This window comes from Cucumis melo, chromosome 12 (assembly GCF_025177605.1).
Source record: "Cucumis melo cultivar AY chromosome 12, USDA_Cmelo_AY_1.0, whole genome shotgun sequence".
Lineage (NCBI taxonomy): Eukaryota > Viridiplantae > Streptophyta > Magnoliopsida > Cucurbitales > Cucurbitaceae > Cucumis > Cucumis melo.
In genome coordinates, this window is record NC_066868.1 from 24545111 (window position 1) to 24564960 (window position 19850).

Below are 19850 nucleotides of genomic sequence, written 5' to 3' on the forward strand. Positions count from 1 at the left end.
CCAACATTTATTTTACTAATAATAATAAGCATCATTTGTAGAAAATTATTAAAATTTGAAAAGTTATCTTATTCACGTAAAGTATATTATTATTTTCTTCACTTATTTAAATGAAGCAATTCCACTATTTTACACTAATAATAATAATTACTTAATCATTAGAAAAAGAAAAAAAAAAAAAAAAGAACTTTTGATTTCTTTCTTCCTTTCTGATTTGTTCTCAGAGTTCTGATATTAGGCTTACAATAGGCCGGCACTGATTCTAAAAGAATCTGGAAGGGTTACAAACTTTCCTCTGATCCTGTGCATTCCTTGACTCTCATGGAAGGCATCTGCATTCAAAGAAAGGATAAGAAAATAAGCGACTGTAGAAGGGAAAGAAGCTTTTTTGAAATGTTTGTCGCCAAAGATGATTCCTTTCATTTATGTAATAGTGCAAGCCTGGGCTTCCTTTATTCCATATTCCCTGTCTCCAATTCACACCTTTACACCCTTTTTCCCCCATTACAAATCTTGAGGAAAGCTCTGAATCTGCAGCAGAATTAGAAATGGAAAGAAATTATGGCTTTCTGGTCTGCATTTTGGTCATGGTAATCGACGTTGTTGCTGGACTACTCGGCATTGAAGCTGAAAAGGCTCAGAATCGGGTATTGTTGTTGAAGTAAAGTGAAAAGAAATAATCATGTATGGCTCGCTGTTGACGTTTGTCAAAATATGCATGTTAACTGTTCCACGTATTTCCTGTTACAGGTGGTACTAGAATCTCTTAGCATTTCGGTGGGTGAATGCAGCAGAAAGCCGAGAGATGATGCTTTTAGTCGGGGGCTGGCTGCAGCCATTCTTCTCGGTCTTGCTCATGTCATTGCTACAGTACTTGGTGGGTGCAAGTGCATTTTCATTACGAATAAGCAAAATTCTCAAAAACCAAGTGCAAACCAGCTATTGGGATTGAGCTTCATGATTCTCTCATGGTGAGTTTCATCCTCTCCTAGCCTTTTAAGCATTGCCATATGAAGTTTTGTTAACCAATTTAGTTTAAGTAACGTTGAATGATTTTTATATAAAACACAATTTTGATGGAGGTGTTTTTTTCTTTTTGAGTGAAATATTAGGATTACTTTAGGTATTGGGTTCTCGCTGTTGATGGCTGCAACGATGGACAACTCCAAGTGGAAAAACTCTTGTGAGATATCAAGTCATGGCCTGTTTTTGGGTGGTGGGATTGTGTGTTTCTTGCATGGGCTCTGTACCGTGGCTTATTATGTTTCTGCAACAGCAGCCTATAGAGAAGAACAGAGGGGTTCCAAACCAAGTCCTGAACCACAACGTGTATAACCCAATTGATAGCAGTTTCCTGTAATGACAATATAACCTCTAATTTATTAATTTTAAGAGATTTTGAGTCCACATCTTAGATCATATTAGGAATATCTACCGTTTTTCTTTTTCAGTAATTGCCAGACAACATTATCAAACCACACCGATATAGGGAAAACAAAACATGGGAGCGCCTTTTCCAATTTTCTTTTTCTTTGATTTTCTGTTTAGTAAAGATTCCGTGGAAAATGCATTAGTAAAAGTGTGCACCGAATCGTATTCTTAGCAACTTTAAGAAACTGATCATTCAATGATATATTTATTAAATAATTCTAGCAATAACCTTTTAGGCTAAATCTGATTGCTTAAAGACAATGAAACAATAGAATATATTGCTAATGCACTTGGAGCCAATTTCACCATGATGTATACAGATCCAAGCCAATTTCCTCTTATGTTTGACTGTAGTGATCATTCAGGGAGAAACCTTGAGAAAGATCTCTGACATAAATCTCATCTGGAATCAAAATATTGCTAAAATTGATGAATTTTAGGATACTCGGGGTGTTGGGATGCTTGACTATTTGATTATCTTGAATTACTGAAAACAAATGATCCCTTCAGTGAAGTATGTTCTATAACTACCCTTCTAGCAATCAAATGCAAGTAGTGAAAATTGTAGTGCACTAAACAAAATAAGCAATGCAATAAGAAATTGGCAAGAGTTTGAGTTGAGGGATGAAACCAAATTCCGTGGATATAACATTGGTTCAAACTGGAGAAAGTCTCGCATTATCTTCACAAATAATTTTACATCAAATTAACAGAAACTTCTAACCAATCTTGGAGAGAACATCGTTGAGAGTTGACACAGTCTGAGCATAATACTTCTCTGCTTCTGAGCTGCTCTTAATCTTTGCTGCATAATCCAACTGCAAAAAATTCCCAGTTGATGGTATAGAACAAAAACAATCGTTAGAAACAAATAGAAGAGACATGTAATCAAATCAATGCCAAAATTAGAAAATTATGAAACAATACTAACATTGTTGATGTCTTGGAAGAGTTTTCCTGTGAGGTCCTTAAGGGCCTGCTTCTCTTCCTTAGGCTTAGAAGAAATGATTGTCTTGAGATCATAACGAAGGTACTCTGCTTTAAGACGAAGGTCATCACGAACAAATGGCCAAGCCTTCTTCTCTATCTGCCCCTTTACATTGATAATGTCTTTGGCTGATTCTTTTGCTCTTGCCACAGCCATTTCTGGACTTTGTGGTTGCAGGAAGAACCTATCTTTCAATGGCAGGTCCAAGTCCCTTGGCTGGTCCGAGTTCATAGTCCCAGCTGCAACAATAAGATTCCTATTTCAATTACGCGTAAAGATTTAAGCTGATGGATTAGGTAAATTTAGTGTTGAATTACTTACGGAGTCCACCGGATGGAGGTGGGGGAGGACCGACTTTGATGGGCTTAGCTTCAGCGAGGACGGCTTGAACAAAAGAGCCGGAAGCGAGACCGGCGGCGACCAAGCCAAGAACAGCCCTGCGGCTGGTCTCAGGCTCAGCAGGAACTTGCTGGGCTTTGATCATCAACCCAGAACGGGGGACGGAAGGTCTGATGCTGCTAGCCACACTCAAGCGGGTTGAGCCACTAATTTGAAGGCTACCTTCCAATACAGCCTGAGAGGAACCACAGAGTCCTGCCATTGATGCCATAGCTTGTGCCATTTCTTCCACTACCAACCCTTTTGAATACTTTTGTTGTTTTACAAAGTTAAAGGGTTTTCTAGTGGGAAATTGAGGGTTATGTTGTAGATCTCTTCATTTGTTTATGTGATGCAGAGTAATTGGGGGCACCACCACCTTATCTGCCATTTTCTACTTGGATAAGTTGGATATGGTTTTAACCAATTGTGTATGAACACGTGTTGGACCATTCTTGTTCATTGGACAAGTTTGATTGGTTCCAGCGTGGGCTACTAAAATTTCACCACGTGGACTTCACCAGATCATGATTCTCTTCTCTAACACTAACAGCACTTACTTGCTTGGGATATTTGTTTGCCATCCTTACCATATATGATTAAATTTCTATAACAATCTTAATTAACTAGTTAACTTTAAAAGTTGTATTTTGGGATCTATTACAAAAGCAAATTGTAGTTTCTTTTTGTGTTTGATGTTGTTGATGCCAAAATTCATTCCAACGTATAACAATATATATATATATATGATCTTCACGTGACACCAACAATGAATTTGGTTCAGGGATTAGATTAATAAGTAAACCAAATCGGGTATCATGGACCTATTGGAGTGGGGGCATGTTCGACACGATTCGTAAGATAAATTGGACTTTTAGGCTGGAAGCTTGAGGCCCAAGGTCGAAGACTCAATTCTCTTTCTTGTTTTGTTCGACCATAATTCTCTTATGCTCCAATGTTTTCAATATTAAACTTGTCTTGTTTTGATTTATTCTTTTAATCATTTACAAGGTAGCAGTGACATGCTCGAATCCTACATATCCAAAATATGTGTGATTTCAACTTAGTTTCAAAATCAAAACTACTACAAACATTCTTTTATGAGTATTCATGGCGCATATTTTGTTTAGATAATGTTTCCTAGCTTCAATTGTCTCAGCTTACTATATTAAAATTTAAGGTCAATAAAAAGATACATGTATGACAGAACAAGCCTAATTAACTATGCTAATCAAATAATAAATTGTGCATTTACAAATCTAGCAATATTTTTTAAACTAAAATAATTCCAGAGTATGGAAAATTGAATCTCCAACCTCTAGCGAGAAAAAAAATATTATATAAATTACCATTAATTTAAACTCACATTGGCACACATTTTATAGACAATCTCAAATGATCTCGTTTTTATGCTCATACATCACTAATAGGTGTTTGTCGACCGCAAACATCGGTAAACTAATAAACATGTCTATCATTTATTTTATGTTGTGTCTTTAGTTTGTTAATGGTAACAATATATTTTGATAAAACTTACAAATAAGTTTGACTTTTCACTCATTTGATATTAAGAGTTAATTGGAATACCTTTTAAAAGTAATTAAATTAAAAATTAAGTTATTTTAAAAATGAATGATTTGTTTGACGATCACCAAAGATAAATTTTTAAATAAATAATTTTATAAAATAATTTGGTTTAGTTAATATAAATACTTAAAATTAACTTCTAGAAAAATAAGTTTCAAGTGTATAATGGTTAGTCTTTGCTCATTTCTATAAAAAAGAAAAAACTTTGACAACCACCGGCCAACATCCAAACAATTGTTTTTTTTTTATGACTGCCATCGACTCACTTTCAACCACACCATTATTTTCCGACGACCATTGCCCAACCAACCTCTGATCTTTGTTTTACCCGTCATCGGTAATGTCCTGCCACTGATTTTTGACAAACTGGCCGACCTTCACTCCATCTTATCCTGTGACCTTTGTCGACCAAACCTTCTATCACTATTTTCCAACAAACTCCACCGGCCAACCTCCCTCCATCAGTCCATTGTCTTCGGCTACCACTGTTGGCTAAATTCTGACAATCAATGGCGACCAACCTTCTGATACTGTTTTTCGACGGCCTCCACCTGCAACCATTTCCGATGACCGCCGCTGAGCACTTCCATATAAATTGGTTTAAGTTGTATAAAATATCCATAAAATTTAAAGCATACTCAACACGATATAATTGGTTAACCCTACGTTTGGAAAAGTTTTATTTAATACAACAAAATGAACACATTTTCCAAAAACTACCATTTGAAAGCTTTTATTTCTGACAAAAATGGGTGTGACAATTGATGTTTGAAAAAACTGGAAGGCAAGCATACACATTGTTTTCAAATTCAATTTCTACCATACAGAAATTAGGATTCAGTTTAAAATGAGTAAAAATATCATTAACATCCTTTATAACATTAGGAATAGACTGAGAGTGTGTTTGGATTGGTTTTTGAAGTGTTTAATTTTTAAAATAATTTATTTTAAGATAAATTGAGGTGTTTGACGTTCATTTGAAATAATTTTTGGAAAAATGAGGTTATAAAATAAATCATTTGGAGAAAACACATGCAACCAAATCTTAGAATAAATATTTATTTTATGTTTAATGAGAAATCCCTTACAAATATTTATTTTTCTTCCTTTATTTTTTCTATTTTTTTTTATTATCTATTTTTTACTCCTTCGTTCTTTTTGTTTTTTTTTTCTATTTTTAAATACTTTGAATATTTTTTTTAATGTATATGAACACACATTTAAATATAGAGATTATTAAATGTTTCTCTCTCAGCAAATGTTTATCTCTTAGTCAAATCTATTTCGATTTAACATCTGTGAAAGAAATCATGAGGATGTCAATAAAGAACATGATCGTTCGGTTCATGAAATAAAAATGAATGAAGGACGTGATCGAATTGCATATCTTTTTGTCTAAATGATATTATATTGTCTAAAAAAAAATTATTTATCTTATTTATATTTTGTTGATAGAAATCAATTTTTTTTTTATGATTATATATTTACATTTCAAGATATTTGTGCTTTTAAAATTGAATTTTTTTAAAAAAATTAATAATTTCAAGATAACGTCTAATTAATTTTAAAATATATTTATGAAAAAAAATTCAAAATGTGTATTTTTTTTATTTTGAAATTTGTTCATAAATATAAACCAAAGCAAACACAATTTTGTATACAAACATTTATAAAGAGGTCAAACCAAACATGTGAGTATTTAGATTTTAAACTCATTTTAAAAAATATATTTTTTCAAAAATGTATTCTTAAAAAAAAAACATTTTTTTTCATAGGCAATCCAAACGGATCCTAATTATTTTTTCCAACATCTATTTTATGTGAATGAGATTATGGAGTGTCACTATGATAATACATTTTATAAACCATCACATCAAGTATCATTAAGATTTAATTTTGGAATGTTATTTTTTAAAAATAACCTCAAAGTTAGGAAAGATCGAGAGAAAACTTTTAACAATAGTCAACACAATCATTAGAGTTGAAGCTTTTAACAATAATTTACATCGGACTACATGATCACTTATCATAATCAACACAATCGTTTTTTATGATCAACACGATCATTAAATTTGAAACATTTTTTTTTCCATTGTTAAAAAAGAACTACATAATTGAGTATCATGACTATAGTACACGATCGTTAAAAAAAAAAAAAAAATCACTCGCATGCATGTGACCGATTAATCACGTGTTAACTAGGGCATTTTTAGTATTTCCCGATTTTTTTATTTTTTATTTTTAGACTTGTGTAAATATTTTATTTGTTATATTTTTGAAAAAACTCATATTTTGAAACTAAATAAATAATAAAAACTAAATTAAAATCTACTTAATGTAGGGATCATAAAGAAATTTTTTGTATAAAAAAATAATAAAAAAGAAAAACGTAAAGCAAAGTTTTACCGGAGATGAAAAACTTCTATGAAAATAATTATAATGACCGCAATAGTGAGGATAGGTTTTGAGAAATTACTATATAATAAAAATAAAAGAATACAATAGACCACCAAAAGTAAGACAGTGACAACCATCACTCCAACCCAACGGTATAATCAATTATTTAATCAAAGGACCAAACTTTTCAAATAAATATGGAAAGTATATAATATAATATAATCTCGCATTTATTATTAAAGTAAATAAATGAAGCTATAAAATAATTGGGCCCGAAAAAAAAAAGCAAAATGGCCCAAAAGTAAAAGCCCAGCCCAAATAAATAACGTCTCTCTTGTGGAGCGCGTGTTACTATACCGCCAATTCAAATTTCAAAATCTTGTGTGCCCTTTTTTCCCCTCTTCGACCCGAGACACACTTCAACCAGATCTCAACGTTCCATTTTGTCTTCCTCCCCCCAAACTCTCACACCTTCCCCAACTCAACTCTTCATCTTTCAAATTCCCCGGCCCCTATCGGTATTTTCCCCTCCGCCGTTGGGCTCATTCTGGGAACAACTGTCCACGACTTTATCGGAGGTTGATCCTTTCTGGATTTGAGGAAATATGGCATCTCGAAATCAGAATAGGCCCCCTCGTAGTCCAGCTGTAAGTTGATTCTACTCTTTGATCTTTTTCTATTTGTTAGGATGTTAGGGAAATTAGCAGATACAACTTCTTTTCTTCACTGGTTTGTCTTAATCATAATCGAGGGTTTCATTTCTTGATTACCTTTGGTTTTTTTTTTGGGGTGTATGTCGGTGAACTAAGAAATGAGAGCGAGTTGAAATCAGTGGTTTTAATGGAAACATCTGGATTTGTAGTGTTTTAGTTTATAGTTGTTTTTCTCTATTGATTTAAAATGGTTGGGTTTTGCACACCAACAAATTAAATTTGTGTGTGTTAATCTATGTCATGGCTGTTTTTGAAATGATCATGCAGAAAAAGGATGTTCCAGACGATGTTCCCTTAGACAAAAGGAGAAAGATTGCAGCTGGAAGAATATTAGGGCCTGCAGCTGGTGCCCGAGGAAGACAACCGTTTGTAGATGTTAATAATAGGCAAGGGGTTTCTGCTAGTGATGCGTGTAGCACCGAGGATTCGGAATGTGGCACCGTGGAGTTCACAAAAGAAGAGATAGATGCGTTGTTAAGTGAGAAGTTAAAAGGGAAGAAATTTGATCTGAAGGTTGGATGCTGAAATTTTCTACAACCAATATTTAATAGTTAATCGTTATTCTTGCATTTCTTGTCCGGAACTGTTTTGCTAATGCTGTACGACTTTTTATGACAAAATTTTGTCAGGGGAAAGTGGATCAAATAACAGATCACAATAAGAGGCTCAAGCTTTGCATAAAATGGTTTCAACAAATCGAGGAAAGTCATCTACTTGAAGAGGAAAGACTTCGAACTGCTCTGGAATCTGCTGAGAAGAAATGTTCTGCTATAGGTAGTGTTGATTTTCATGGGCTCTTACTGCTGCCAATAATTTGATATAAAGTTTGTAACATAATATTAACAACGAGGAATACTATGGCATATTGTGTTCCACCTGTTTTCCAGAGTTGGAAATGAAAGAAAGAGCGGATGAGTTATCTTCCACTATTTCAGTGCTAAGGGATAATGTTGCGTCTTTGGAGGAGAAAATGACTAAAGAGGAATCTGATAAGCTGGTAGGTTATTGGTTGCTAATGCTTATTGGTTTTTTTGTGCCGATAATTCCTTATATTTTTTTTAACCATTCTGTGATTCCTTGTTATGTTTTGGTACATATAGGATGCAATTGAGTGTCATAAAAGAGAGAAAGATGCCCGCCTTGCCGCCGAGAATTTACAAGCTTCACTTTCAAGCGACCTTGAGAAAGCTCTTCAAGAGAAATTAGCGGCTGAAAAGAGGGTAATATAGCTCATGTTGGACTTCTATATTAGCCTGTTCTTCAGGAATGGTTATTCTCTTAGCTGATTTATGCAAATTCTAATCCTCAATCCTTGAAAATATACAGCTTGCCTCTAATGAAGATTTGTACAAGAGGGCACAAGAGTATAATATCAGTCTTCAACAGTATAACAGTAAACTCCAAGCTGACCTTGATACAACCAGCGAGTCGCTCAAAAGAGTAGGAATGGAGAAAATGACAGTTGTGGAGAATCTTAGCACAGTGAGAGGTCACAATAAGACGCTGCAGGAACAATTAAAATCTTTGAAAGTAAGAGGATTCTTAACGTTTGATCTTGCAAAACTATCTCTTGTTACCGTATTAAGAGATAATGTAAATAAACCCTTTCCTATTTTACTGATGATAAAAGAGGCATATTAATAGCCAATTAGTACAACTGTTTAATAACAGAACATAGCAAATTCTAAACTAAACAAACCAATAAACTCTAATATCCTCAAACAGCTTGACAATAAATTCATGAACTTGTTCTATCTGTTCATAAACTTTTACTATTTTCCATGGCCTTGCACAAGTATTGGGGGTGTAATCTGTATCATTTCTAGTGAAGAAGTTCATGCTTGTGTGAAGTTCTTTTCGTATTCTAATTTTAAATTTTGCTGCAATAATGTGCACGTTGTGAATGAAATAAGTGGCGGTTGGTATTTGTTGGATGGCCCGTAGAATAATTGCTAGTTGATTTTCTCATATAGGCTTCATTAGAGGAGGCAGTGAAACAAAAAGATACGTTGACGAATGACATCAAGTGTCTTCGGGAAGAGCTACAACAAGTGAGACATGATCGCGACCGTCTAACAAGTCAGGTGCTGGCCTTGACCGCCGACTTGGAGAAACTTAAAGAGGCCAGTGGTAAATCATGTATTGAATTGGATAGCCTGACAATGAAAACAAATTCCTTGGAGGTAAAGACCGTACCAATGTTTACTCATTGATGTTCCTGGCATCCCAATCTTCTTAATCAGAAACTTTTTCTTCTCTTCAGGAGACATGCTCTTCACAAAAGGAGCAAATACGTGTGCTCGATCACCAACTAACAGCTGCAAATGAAAAATTAAAAGTAAGTGATAGCCATTAATGAATTGTGCTTGTTATATTGTTTTTGTGGAGCCGACCTTTCCTATCCGAATTAAATGTTTTCTTCTAATTATCCAACAATTGGTTTTCTTTCTCATAGAGAGCAGACTTATCTGCTTTCCAAACTAGGTCAGAATATGAAGAACAGAAAAGGTATATCAGTGACTTACAAAGCCGCCTAGCAGATGCAGAGCTGCAAATTACAGAGGGAGAGAAGTTGAGAAAAAAACTTCACAACACGATACTGGTAATGTTCACGTGCTCAATTCTGTTGTTGGCTTTGGGTCATTAGGTGGTTGGCTTTAAATTAATTTATTGTTTTAACGGGCAGGAATTAAAAGGGAATATCCGTGTATTCTGTCGAGTGCGACCCTTGCTACCTGATGATGGTGTAGAAACCACGGTTGTCTCCTATCCAACATCAACAGAAGCCGCGGGCCGGGGTATCGATTTGTCGCAAAGTGGTATGAAGACATTCTTGTCTGCGGAAATTCGTTAGAACTAAGCCTTTCTGCAAACAACAAATGATGTATTTTGCTTTTGAATACGGATTGACTGGAGGCTAATTTATTCAATGTAATCATTTCGTTAACAGGGCAGAAATATCCATTCACGTTTGACAAGGTGTTTAATCATGAGGCATCTCAGCAAGATGTTTTTGTAGAAATATCCCAACTGGTGCAGAGTGCACTTGATGGCTACAAGGTATCGTTGCTTATCTCTAATTTTTTGTGAATCCTTGTGAATAGTTTGCTTCATTTTATAATAATGTGAGGGTTATTCCCTCCATTTTTTCCATTACAGTGCTCCCACTTCTTTGAACACGTAAAAATTTGTTATGTTCATTAAAATGTAAACAAAAGCTGATTAAGATTCAATCTTTACACTTTTCCATGGTAATCTGAGTTTCTCTGTATTTACTGCTCAATGTTCTATCACATCTGACGCCTTGTTGAAAAGAAAACTCATCAACCTGATATTTTGTCAGGTTTGCATATTTGCTTATGGTCAAACAGGATCCGGTAAAACTTATACAATGATGGGAAGACCCGAAGCTCCAGAGCAGAAAGGTTTGATACCACGATCTCTTGAACAAATATTTCAAGCTAGTCAATCCCTTCAATCTCAGGGATGGAAATACAAAATGCAGGTAAAAAACAAACAATTATTTGGATCATCAATTTTACTTTAAGTTCTAGAATCTTTTTAATCCCTTCTAAATTTCTTACGTTCATTGTAGGTTTCCATGTTAGAAATATATAATGAAACCATTCGTGATTTACTGTCAACACATCGATCAGGCGGTTCTGACATAACAAGGACAGAAAATGGTGTTCTTGGTAAACAGTACACCATTAAGCATGATGCAAACGGGAATACACACGTTTCAGATCTCACCATCGTTGATGTTTGCAGTATTCGAGAGATCTCTTCACTCCTACAGCAGGCTGCTCACAGCAGGTCCATCACTTTGAGAATGACAATTTGAACTCTAAATTTCTTTTACCCACGTAGTTTATGTGCAAAGTAGAGGATCAGATTGGACGTCAGGATTGAATTTGAATTGGATTTGATTCTCAGGTCCGTAGGTAGAACTCAAATGAACGAGCAGTCATCAAGAAGTCATTTTGTATTTACTATGCGTATATCAGGCGTAAATGAGGCAGGTTTCCTTATAATCCGCATGCATACATTGTTGTAGTTCACCTATTTTTGTGCTGTATATATAATCAGCTGAAATTTTTCCTTCACTTCCCCAGAGCACTGAGCAACAAGTTCAGGGGGTTCTAAATCTCATTGATCTTGCTGGGAGTGAACGGCTTTCGAGGAGTGGGGCAACCGGGGATCGGTTGAAGGAAACACAGGTTCACTCTTGTACCTGCTGTAGGTTCATTCTCACTCTACAATAATCATTCTAACTTCCATATTTCCTGACTATCATCATCAGGCTATCAACAAAAGTTTGTCGTGTTTGAGCGATGTCATATTTTCCTTGGCTAAGAAGGAAGACCATGTCCCTTTTAGGAACTCCAAGCTTACGTATCTTCTCCAGGCACGTGTTTTCTCTAAACTAAATCTTTCGATCTTAACTAGCTCATAGTTAATCCATCTTCAATTATCAAATATCACTTGATGGAAGCAACTAACTAGTTTGTTTGCAAATATGTATGTAAACAGCCATGCCTAGGCGGAGACTCAAAAACTTTGATGTTTGTCAACATCTCTCCTGACCCATCATCTGTGAATGAGTCGCTTTGCTCGCTTCGGTTTGCGGCCAGAGTGAATGCGTGTGAAATCGGAATTCCTCGCCGGCAAACAACCATGCGACCTGTAGATTCCCGGTTGAGTTATGGCTAAAATTGAGTATAGTTTAAGCTCTCTCGGCTGCTGCATTTGCATTTTGCATACATAAATCTTTATTCGTCACAGGGTTGTAGTATTAGTGAAGTGTTGTAGATGGTGTTTGGTGTTGGGATCAACCACTAATTTGTATTAATATCAGGGTTAGAATCAGGCTGTGTGATTTTAACATGATTTTTCAAATTTTATTTTTCTGTACAACAGTTTATGATTTTATGAACCTAAAGATAAATATCTCTCATATTTCTAATTCTAATCCTTGATTTCATCTTCTTTGGATGAATTTTAGCAACTCTAATTTATTGTAACTCTAATTTAATGTTTTTCTCTCGAGTTCTCCAATAAAATTTTGAATACGATTTTCCCAATCATATATTATTTATGATCGCAGAAATTGTGGGAAGAGGAGATGAGTATCCCAAACTAATGAATTACTGATTAAATATATTGAAACTCTCAATAATTATAAAATTTTATTTTAAATACATTCTTGGAAATATTTTTAAATATTGAAGAATTTTACATATTTACGGGTGATATTAGTGATGGACATCAACTAGATATGTAATATATGGAAGGAAGTATATTGCATATAATATATGAAGTATACTTCATCGGTTTATACAAATTTTTTTTGAATTGTTGAAACTAGAGTTCAAAAAACAGTTGAAAATCGAAACAAATTACATACCAAACTAAAATCAAATCCATGTTAGTTTGATTTGATTTCGTTTTGAACTGAAACTGCTTTGAATCTTTTAAACTGAACCGAATTGTAAGAGTATATAGAAAACTAAAGGATTATATTAGAGGTTGAAATATCATATAGAAAGCTGTATGATCATGTATGATTACGTTTGGATAAGATAGTTTAGTAAACCATCGTATAAAAAGTTAAACGATCGTACATGAGATTAAAGATTAAACGATCCTTTAAACGATCGTGCAGGAGATTAAAGATTAAATGATCCTATAAAAAGTTAAAGGATCGTGTAAGAGATTGCAGGTACATACGTCTGGTTTGGGATGATTTAAAACTTAACCGTATATGAGGTTTGATTCTGATTCGGTCTGACATAGATGAGAGTTCGGTTCGATTTTTTGTTATTTTGTAATTCGAAATGGTTTTAGTTTCAAATCGAATCTAACCGAATGATGATATCTGATTCAAACCAACAAGAAAAGGAAAAAGAAAAACAGAAAAAACAAAACAAATGTCCGGCCTAAATGCAAACCGTACACAAAAGATAAAGCCTAAAGGGCAATCATTAATAAAAAGAACGACAACGAAGTGCACCAAAAATGGGTCGAGAGTGATGCAATATGAAAGATCTTCTGCCACTGTTACTATTTCCAGGTTTGCATGTGAAGCTGGTGAAGAATCAAATCAAATCAAAATCAAAATCAAATCAAACAATTTGGATAAGATAAAATCAAGAAGTGGGGTCCGATTCCTAGCTAATTTTATAGCAATCCTTTATTTCGTCTAATCGATGGTGCAAAAATTTGGATTACAACGCAATTCCCACTATCAATCGCTGAAGAACTCGGTAAGACTCTGAGTGGCTAAAGTGGAGATGGAGGGACAAGATCAGTGGCGACGGACTAGGGTTGTTAAGATTGAATCTATGGAATCGTGGAATTTCTACTTGACTAAAGCCATTCAACAAGATTCTCTTGTATGTTCCCTTTTTTAAACTCACTTCTTTCGCTGTTGAGATCTTTTTGAATACTTTTCGAATGCGTTCTTTGCTCGTTTGCGAATACATTTGAGGAAGCTATGAATGACCTGTAAGAGCAATCTCCATGACGTTTTTCTACTGGAAAAGTAATTTTGTTCTCTTGTTCGTATTGAAATTGAGGAATTTGGTGTAGGTTGGATGAAATGGTTATAAGGTATAATGGAAAATTCGCTCTATTTTGATGGGAAATTGTTTTGCAATTCGTTCTAACCAACTACGATGAAAGTTCCAAGTTTCCACTTGTTTATGTGATTTCTTTTTCCTTTTTATTTTTTTTCTTAGATTGTTGTGCACTTCACTGCTTCTTGGTGTATGCCTTCGGTTGCCATGAATCCATTTTTTGAAGAACTGGCATTAACCTACCCGGATGTTCTGTTCCTCACTGTCGATGTTGATGAGGTTAAGGTAATAAGTCAGGTTTTAAAGTGATTTTGAAAGGGTTAAAATCACTCGATAGTTTGTTTTTAATAGTCCAAAATCAATTAAAAATTGTATGAAAATCATATTTAAAAGTGTAAAAGCATACAAAAAATTGATTTTGAATGTTTAAAGGTATGTTTGAAAGTGATTTTGAAACTTTACCATTTCAAGCTCACTTCCTAACATGCCCAAATGTCCAAAACCAAAATAGATATGTCATTACTCCTGTCTAGGGACTTACCTGCTTTTCGGACTCCATGATTTCAACTTTCTTCTTGAGTGATACAATCATACAAACAAGTTGGTGTATCTTAAGATCGTCAGTTTAACAACTTTCTTCTTAGGTGCTGATTTTCGTTGTTTAGGTTCTAGAATTCAAATGATAATAAGGTGAAGACCATAGAGTTTAGAAAAATGAAGTCAATGGAGAAAGGACGAGTGAAAAAGAGAGGAACCTAGTAATTTATTGCAAGGGAAGGTGTTAAATAGAGTATTAGACCATACCAATAACTTCTTTTTGATGAAATTGATGCCTCTTTTTCTTCCTTTTCATTCATAACCTCACATAGTTAAAGGAAAAAGAAGAAAAGAGGCTTAGGTGATGGCTTTACAAAAATGGGTTCCTTGGTTGTGCGCTTTTTGAAACACTGGTAGGGCATATGGTTATTAGTTTCCAGTCCCTAGATTCTGATTATGAAATATGAGCTTCTCAGCATAGGCTTTTAAGATAGATGACGACAAGTAAGCAGTTGGGATTGTCAATCATACTCATTCTAGTGAACTTCTACTTTGAATGACATTGATAATCATCAAAGTTTTTCAAAAAAAGGGGAATCATGCTGTAAAAACAAGTATTGGTATGTTATTGATAAGTAATGTCTCTGACTGATAACCGAGAGAGTATTTCAACATATTTCTTTGTGATATCCATTTTCCATGTTAGGAAGTGGCTGCTAAACTGGAGATAAAGGCAATGCCAACTTTCTTGATGATGAAAAATGGTACTCAGATTGACAAGCTTGTGGGTGCAAATCCAGAAGAGATAAGGAAAAGGATAGGGGCATATACTGAGACTGTACATGTTGCATAATGTAATGTCCTTATGGTTGGTTTAGTGGTGATGGTATATTTGGTCTTGTAATATATGGCTGTGGTTTTTGCATCAGATGGAGACAAGGTGTTGGTCTGGCTTTTGTTTATGTGGTTTTAGCCCCTCATCATGTACATACAAGTTTTTGAACTGTTTTGTGCTCTGTTTAATTAGAACTACCATCATGTTATTATCCTGAACTTGTGAAATTTAATGAAATGGGTTCTGGGTTTTGTTGTCATGTTACTTGATTTGTCTTGGATGGCTTGAGATTTCACTCGTGTAGTTCTTTCATGGCTGGAAAATCATTGCTGATGAATGACCAATTCTAGCAATTTTGGTGAGTTTCAAATCTCTCTCATATTTTACCAGAAAACCTTCCGCAAAATTCACTGTTAAACGAAGAAATAGGTGGTTTAGATGTTTTTGTATCTTTATGGTGATCATTTATGAGAAGATTTTTAGTATTCTTTTAGTACCTTTCTTTTGTGCATGCACTAGCTTTTCCTTATTTAATAATTGTGTTTTATTTGTTTTACAGAAGATTCTTCTCAGGTTTTCTTTGTTTTAGTTCATGTAATTTCAAAACATTCCTTTGGTTCGATGTCTGCCCCTACGTTTTTAAAAGTGATTATTTTTGGTTCTTTAACTTTTTTTATTTACATTTTTAATTTACTGTTTTAGTTCGACACTACACTCAATAAATTTTGTAAAAAGTGGTTGTAACTTTGTGTTGAAAGTTTCATTATATACTAAGTTTACCTTACAAAAAGGTTAGTGCGAGCAAAAGAATAAAAATTGTTTTAGAAAAAAAAATCCCAGCAAATTCGTCGATGGAAGATTATATTCTGTTGAGCTATGGCCGAAGAACTATTAGATGTGAATATGGCGTTTGGGAATTTGAAATCCAAATTTAGAAAGCGAAAGGTGAGTGTGGGGCTTAACTTAGGAAGCATCACAAATATTGCAAATCTCAGTGTTTAATTATTCTTGTGGTGTTCGCCTTAGCGTTAGTGGACCATTTGCTTCCAAATATGCGATTCTTCTCCGGTTTTCCCTTCCCATTCTTTTCTCATATTCCCTTTTCCATCTCTACAAATCTCCCATTGCTTCTTTCCACCATTGAATCAAACCCTTTTCTTCTTTTTCCCAATGCATTTCCATATCTTCTAGCATTGTACCGAGATTTCGAATTCCGGCAACTTCTCAGAGATGGGGTCGCCTGAAATTACGGATTGGGTGTTCGATTACGGTGTGATTGAGGACTTTCCTGTCCCCGGTGGCGACCTGCCTTCACTGGATCTTCCCTCTTTCACTTTGCCTTCTTGCGATTTCACTGCCTCCTTCAGGTTTTTCTTTTTTTCTAACCCTTTTGGTGTTCTAACAGAATCTGTATTTATCTCTTTTGAATTTCTTTTTGGTTGATATTTTTTGTTGTTGAAATGAATGGGTTGAGTTGTACTTCTGTTTTAGCCAAGGCAATTCGACTTTCTGCTTTGTGTTCTACTTTTCTTACCCGAGTTTTGAATATGGGACTATGTGGATGTTTCATGGCTAAATAATAGTAAATGATTATGAACTTTGTGTTTTTGTTAGAAAAGAAACTAACGAGCAACGAAATTTCACTTTGAAATGGAAATTTTTAGAATGTTGGATGAGAATCAGGTGTTGGAATCGTGTCACCTGTTCCAAATTCCAATTGAATCCAAATTTTGGAGCATAACTCTGTAAGAATGTTGCACAAGAATTTGGTGTAGGTCATTGTCATTTGCTCCAAGTCCCAATTTTCATTCACATATTCGAGTAGAAAAATGTTAGAATGATTGACAAGAGAATTTGGTCTTGACAGTGTCACTTGTTCCCTCCCTATTTTCATCCAAATTCGAGTGTATTTCTCCTCCAAGTAGTTTTGGAATACGAAAGGTGAAGGGTAAGACTGTAACTTTATTAAGAAAGACAAGGAGTATTTTTTATACAACGAATCGAGTTTCAGGGTATTTTGTGCAATTTAACCATGTTCTATTGAGTAAAATGTGATTTAAAAAAGTTTAAGGTTGGCTAGGAGTTCTACCAGTATTTTCTCTGGATGTTCATTTCAAGAATGCTTCAAACCAGCTTTTACTGTAATAGTTTTTGAACATGACGTCAAGTACTTCTCGAAGTTAAAATATTGCCCTGTTGCTTTCTTCTCTATTTTATATTAGTAGTTCATGGGGGTGAGCTTTCATCGGTTTTGTTTTTCTTTCTTCTTTTCTTAGGAAACAAAGTTGATCAGTTTTGTTCTTTATTATTATTATTTTTAATTTGCTGATTTGGAATTTTTCCAAACTGATACCACCGATCCTTTCTCCTCCTTACCGATTTCAGTTCAATCGACTTGGTTGTTGGTCTACCATGCTCTTCCCTAGTTCATGTATCAAGTCTCGTGAATTAATTTGTTTAACCTATCAATTCAATATTTTCTATTTACGGGTGGCCTAATATAACACTAGATTCAGGTTTTGAGTTCAAGTTTTTGAAAAAACCATTTTCTCTCAATTTTACAATAACCGATTGACTTGAAAGATCAACTTTGTTTTTATGTGTCCTTTATGTGATGGAGAAGATATATAGTAGGTTAAATTTCTAAGTTTAGTTCTTAAGATCAAGCTTTTGTTTAAAGGTTTTGCGAAATTTAAAAAGTACCTAACATGTCATTAGACTTTAAAAAATGTTTAAAAAATACTTGAGCTTTCTATTTTGTATTTACTGGGTCTCTTACATATTTGATTTTTTTAAATATTAATTGATATATTAGATACACAAGATTGAACTAGTCTGTATGTCTAATAGGACCTTAAAGTTTAAATTTAGCAACCAATAGGTATGTGAATTCAAAAAAAATGGAATGTATGTCAGGAATCTATTTGACACAAAATTTGAATTAATTCAAGGATATGTTGTACACAAAATTAAAATTTAAGGAACTATAAAACACTTTTAAATATTCAAGGACCAAATAGACGCATTTAACCTATATTTTATTAAAAGAACTCACCCTTCTGTTGTTAGTGTTTCAGGGCAGACTTTGATGAGCCACTTGGAATGGCAGAAGATGTAAAAGAATCTGGTTCCAGGAAAAGGTGAGTAGTTATTAATTCCCAAGTTCCCAACTTAGAATGATTTTAAATTACAAGCATTAGCATCAATGTTAATGCTCCAAAGCTGTAGCATTCAGGTTTAGCATATTTTATTGGATATGCCCTTATAAGAGCATGGTAATGTTCTTACTGTTGACAGGATGAGCTCTGGATCATCAAATGCATTTGAGTCCAAGGCACGTAAAGAGAAAATGCGGAGGGATAAACTAAATGACAGGCATCTAAATTCTGTTACATTAATCTTTTTCGCCATTCTTGTCTCTGCTCTGTTCCTCCCAATCCTCATATTTTCTCTTTGTCCATAAAAGGTTTCTGGAATTGAATTCCATCCTCAATCATGGAAGGCCTCCCAAACTTGACAAGTCTGCTATTTTGGGTGATGCAGTTCGAATGATTATACAGCTAAGGGATGACGCTCAGAAACTTAAGGAGTCTAATGAAAGTTCTTTGGAGAAGATTAATGAAATGAAGGTGCATCTAGCTTTTTCTTATCATTCTTAAAGTTCATAATATTCCTATGTTGTAAGTTTCAAAAACTTGTGTGGTTTAAGATCTTTCATTGATGTTTAATTCTATTTTGAGTAAAGCTTTTTCTTTATGTAGGCTGAAAAGAATGAACTACGAGATGAAAAACAAAGGTTGAAAGAAGCAAAAGATGGCCTTGAAAAGAAAATGAAGGCCTTTAATACACAACCAAGCTTCTTGCCTCACCCTCCAGCAATTCCTCCTGGATTTTCTTCTCCAAATCAGATTGTTGGGGGGAAATTGGTACCTGTTATTGGATATCCAGGAGTATCCATGTGGCAGTTTATGCCTCCGGGAGCCATTGATACATCGCAAGACCACGTTCTTCGGCCACCAGTCGCCTGAGTCGGAGAATTCTGTTAACCGGCTTTGCTTTTGTATGAGAGGATCCTATGTTGATTTTTATGTAGGCTGACTCAGTTATGTTGTCTGTTAATTTGAATTGGCTGAATATCTGTTATGTTAGAGAAGTTGTTGCTGATCTAAATTCATGGAAGCTCTTATACAATAACCATATTCACCAATTCTGAAATCTTATTTGTACTTTCTTCATGTTCTCTTCCTGTTTTTTGGGTTTTTTCCGATGAGATATCCTTATCTCGTGAAGGAGTTCCAAGAGGTAAAGCTTTCTATAGTATAATGTAAGCAAATACTTACTTTTAATTGGTTGAGTCACATTTTACATTAATGTCTCAAAGATTAGGTCATTCCTACAAAGATTTG

General features: G+C 34.5%; 5 protein-coding genes across 6 annotated transcripts; 4 read left to right on the top strand and 1 right to left on the bottom strand.

The window, feature by feature from the left end:
* The first annotated feature begins 85 nt into the window (after positions 1-85).
* On the top strand, positions 86-1407 carry LOC103485708 (protein DESIGUAL 2-like). Its single transcript, XM_008443408.3, has 3 exons — positions 86-647; positions 751-971; positions 1113-1407. The coding sequence occupies exons 1-3, from the start codon at positions 549-551 to the stop codon at positions 1333-1335; spliced, it is 543 nt and encodes a 180-aa protein (XP_008441630.1). The 5' UTR covers positions 86-548; the 3' UTR covers positions 1336-1407.
* A 641-nt stretch (positions 1408-2048) lies between these two features.
* On the bottom strand, positions 2049-3176 carry LOC103485714 (oxygen-evolving enhancer protein 3-2, chloroplastic). Of its 2 annotated transcripts, none has more exons than XM_008443412.3 (3): positions 2741-3176; positions 2363-2658; positions 2049-2249 (listed from the first exon to the last, which is right to left on the bottom strand). In XM_008443412.3, the coding sequence occupies exons 1-3, from the start codon at positions 3039-3041 to the stop codon at positions 2151-2153; spliced, it is 696 nt and encodes a 231-aa protein (XP_008441634.1). In that variant the 5' UTR covers positions 3042-3176; the 3' UTR covers positions 2049-2150. The 2 variants fall into 2 exon arrangements, with proteins under 2 accessions (XP_008441634.1, XP_050935980.1); XM_051080023.1 differs by having other exon boundaries at positions 2359-2658; positions 2741-3146.
* A 3985-nt stretch (positions 3177-7161) lies between these two features.
* On the top strand, positions 7162-12483 carry LOC103485699 (kinesin-like protein KIN-14C). The gene is made up of 17 exons (XM_008443399.3): positions 7162-7428; positions 7762-8007; positions 8124-8268; positions 8382-8491; positions 8595-8714; positions 8821-9024; positions 9468-9677; positions 9758-9832; positions 9950-10096; positions 10181-10313; positions 10445-10554; positions 10838-10999; positions 11090-11310; positions 11431-11512; positions 11610-11714; positions 11798-11902; positions 12028-12483. Exons 1-17 carry the CDS (start codon positions 7387-7389, stop codon positions 12205-12207), a joined length of 2397 nt encoding a protein of 798 aa, XP_008441621.1. The 5' UTR covers positions 7162-7386; the 3' UTR covers positions 12208-12483.
* A 1002-nt stretch (positions 12484-13485) lies between these two features.
* On the top strand, positions 13486-15703 carry LOC103485681 (thioredoxin-like protein CXXS1). Its single transcript, XM_008443379.3, has 3 exons — positions 13486-13889; positions 14235-14357; positions 15316-15703. Exons 1-3 carry the CDS (start codon positions 13788-13790, stop codon positions 15460-15462), a joined length of 372 nt encoding a protein of 123 aa, XP_008441601.1. The 5' UTR covers positions 13486-13787; the 3' UTR covers positions 15463-15703.
* Positions 15704-15801: 98 nt separating this feature from the next.
* On the top strand, positions 15802-19651 carry LOC103485688 (transcription factor ILR3-like). The gene is made up of 5 exons (XM_008443388.3): positions 15802-16811; positions 18522-18584; positions 18742-18819; positions 18911-19073; positions 19206-19651. Exons 1-5 carry the CDS (start codon positions 16675-16677, stop codon positions 19470-19472), a joined length of 708 nt encoding a protein of 235 aa, XP_008441610.2. The 5' UTR covers positions 15802-16674; the 3' UTR covers positions 19473-19651.
* Positions 19652-19850: the final 199 nt, after the last annotated feature.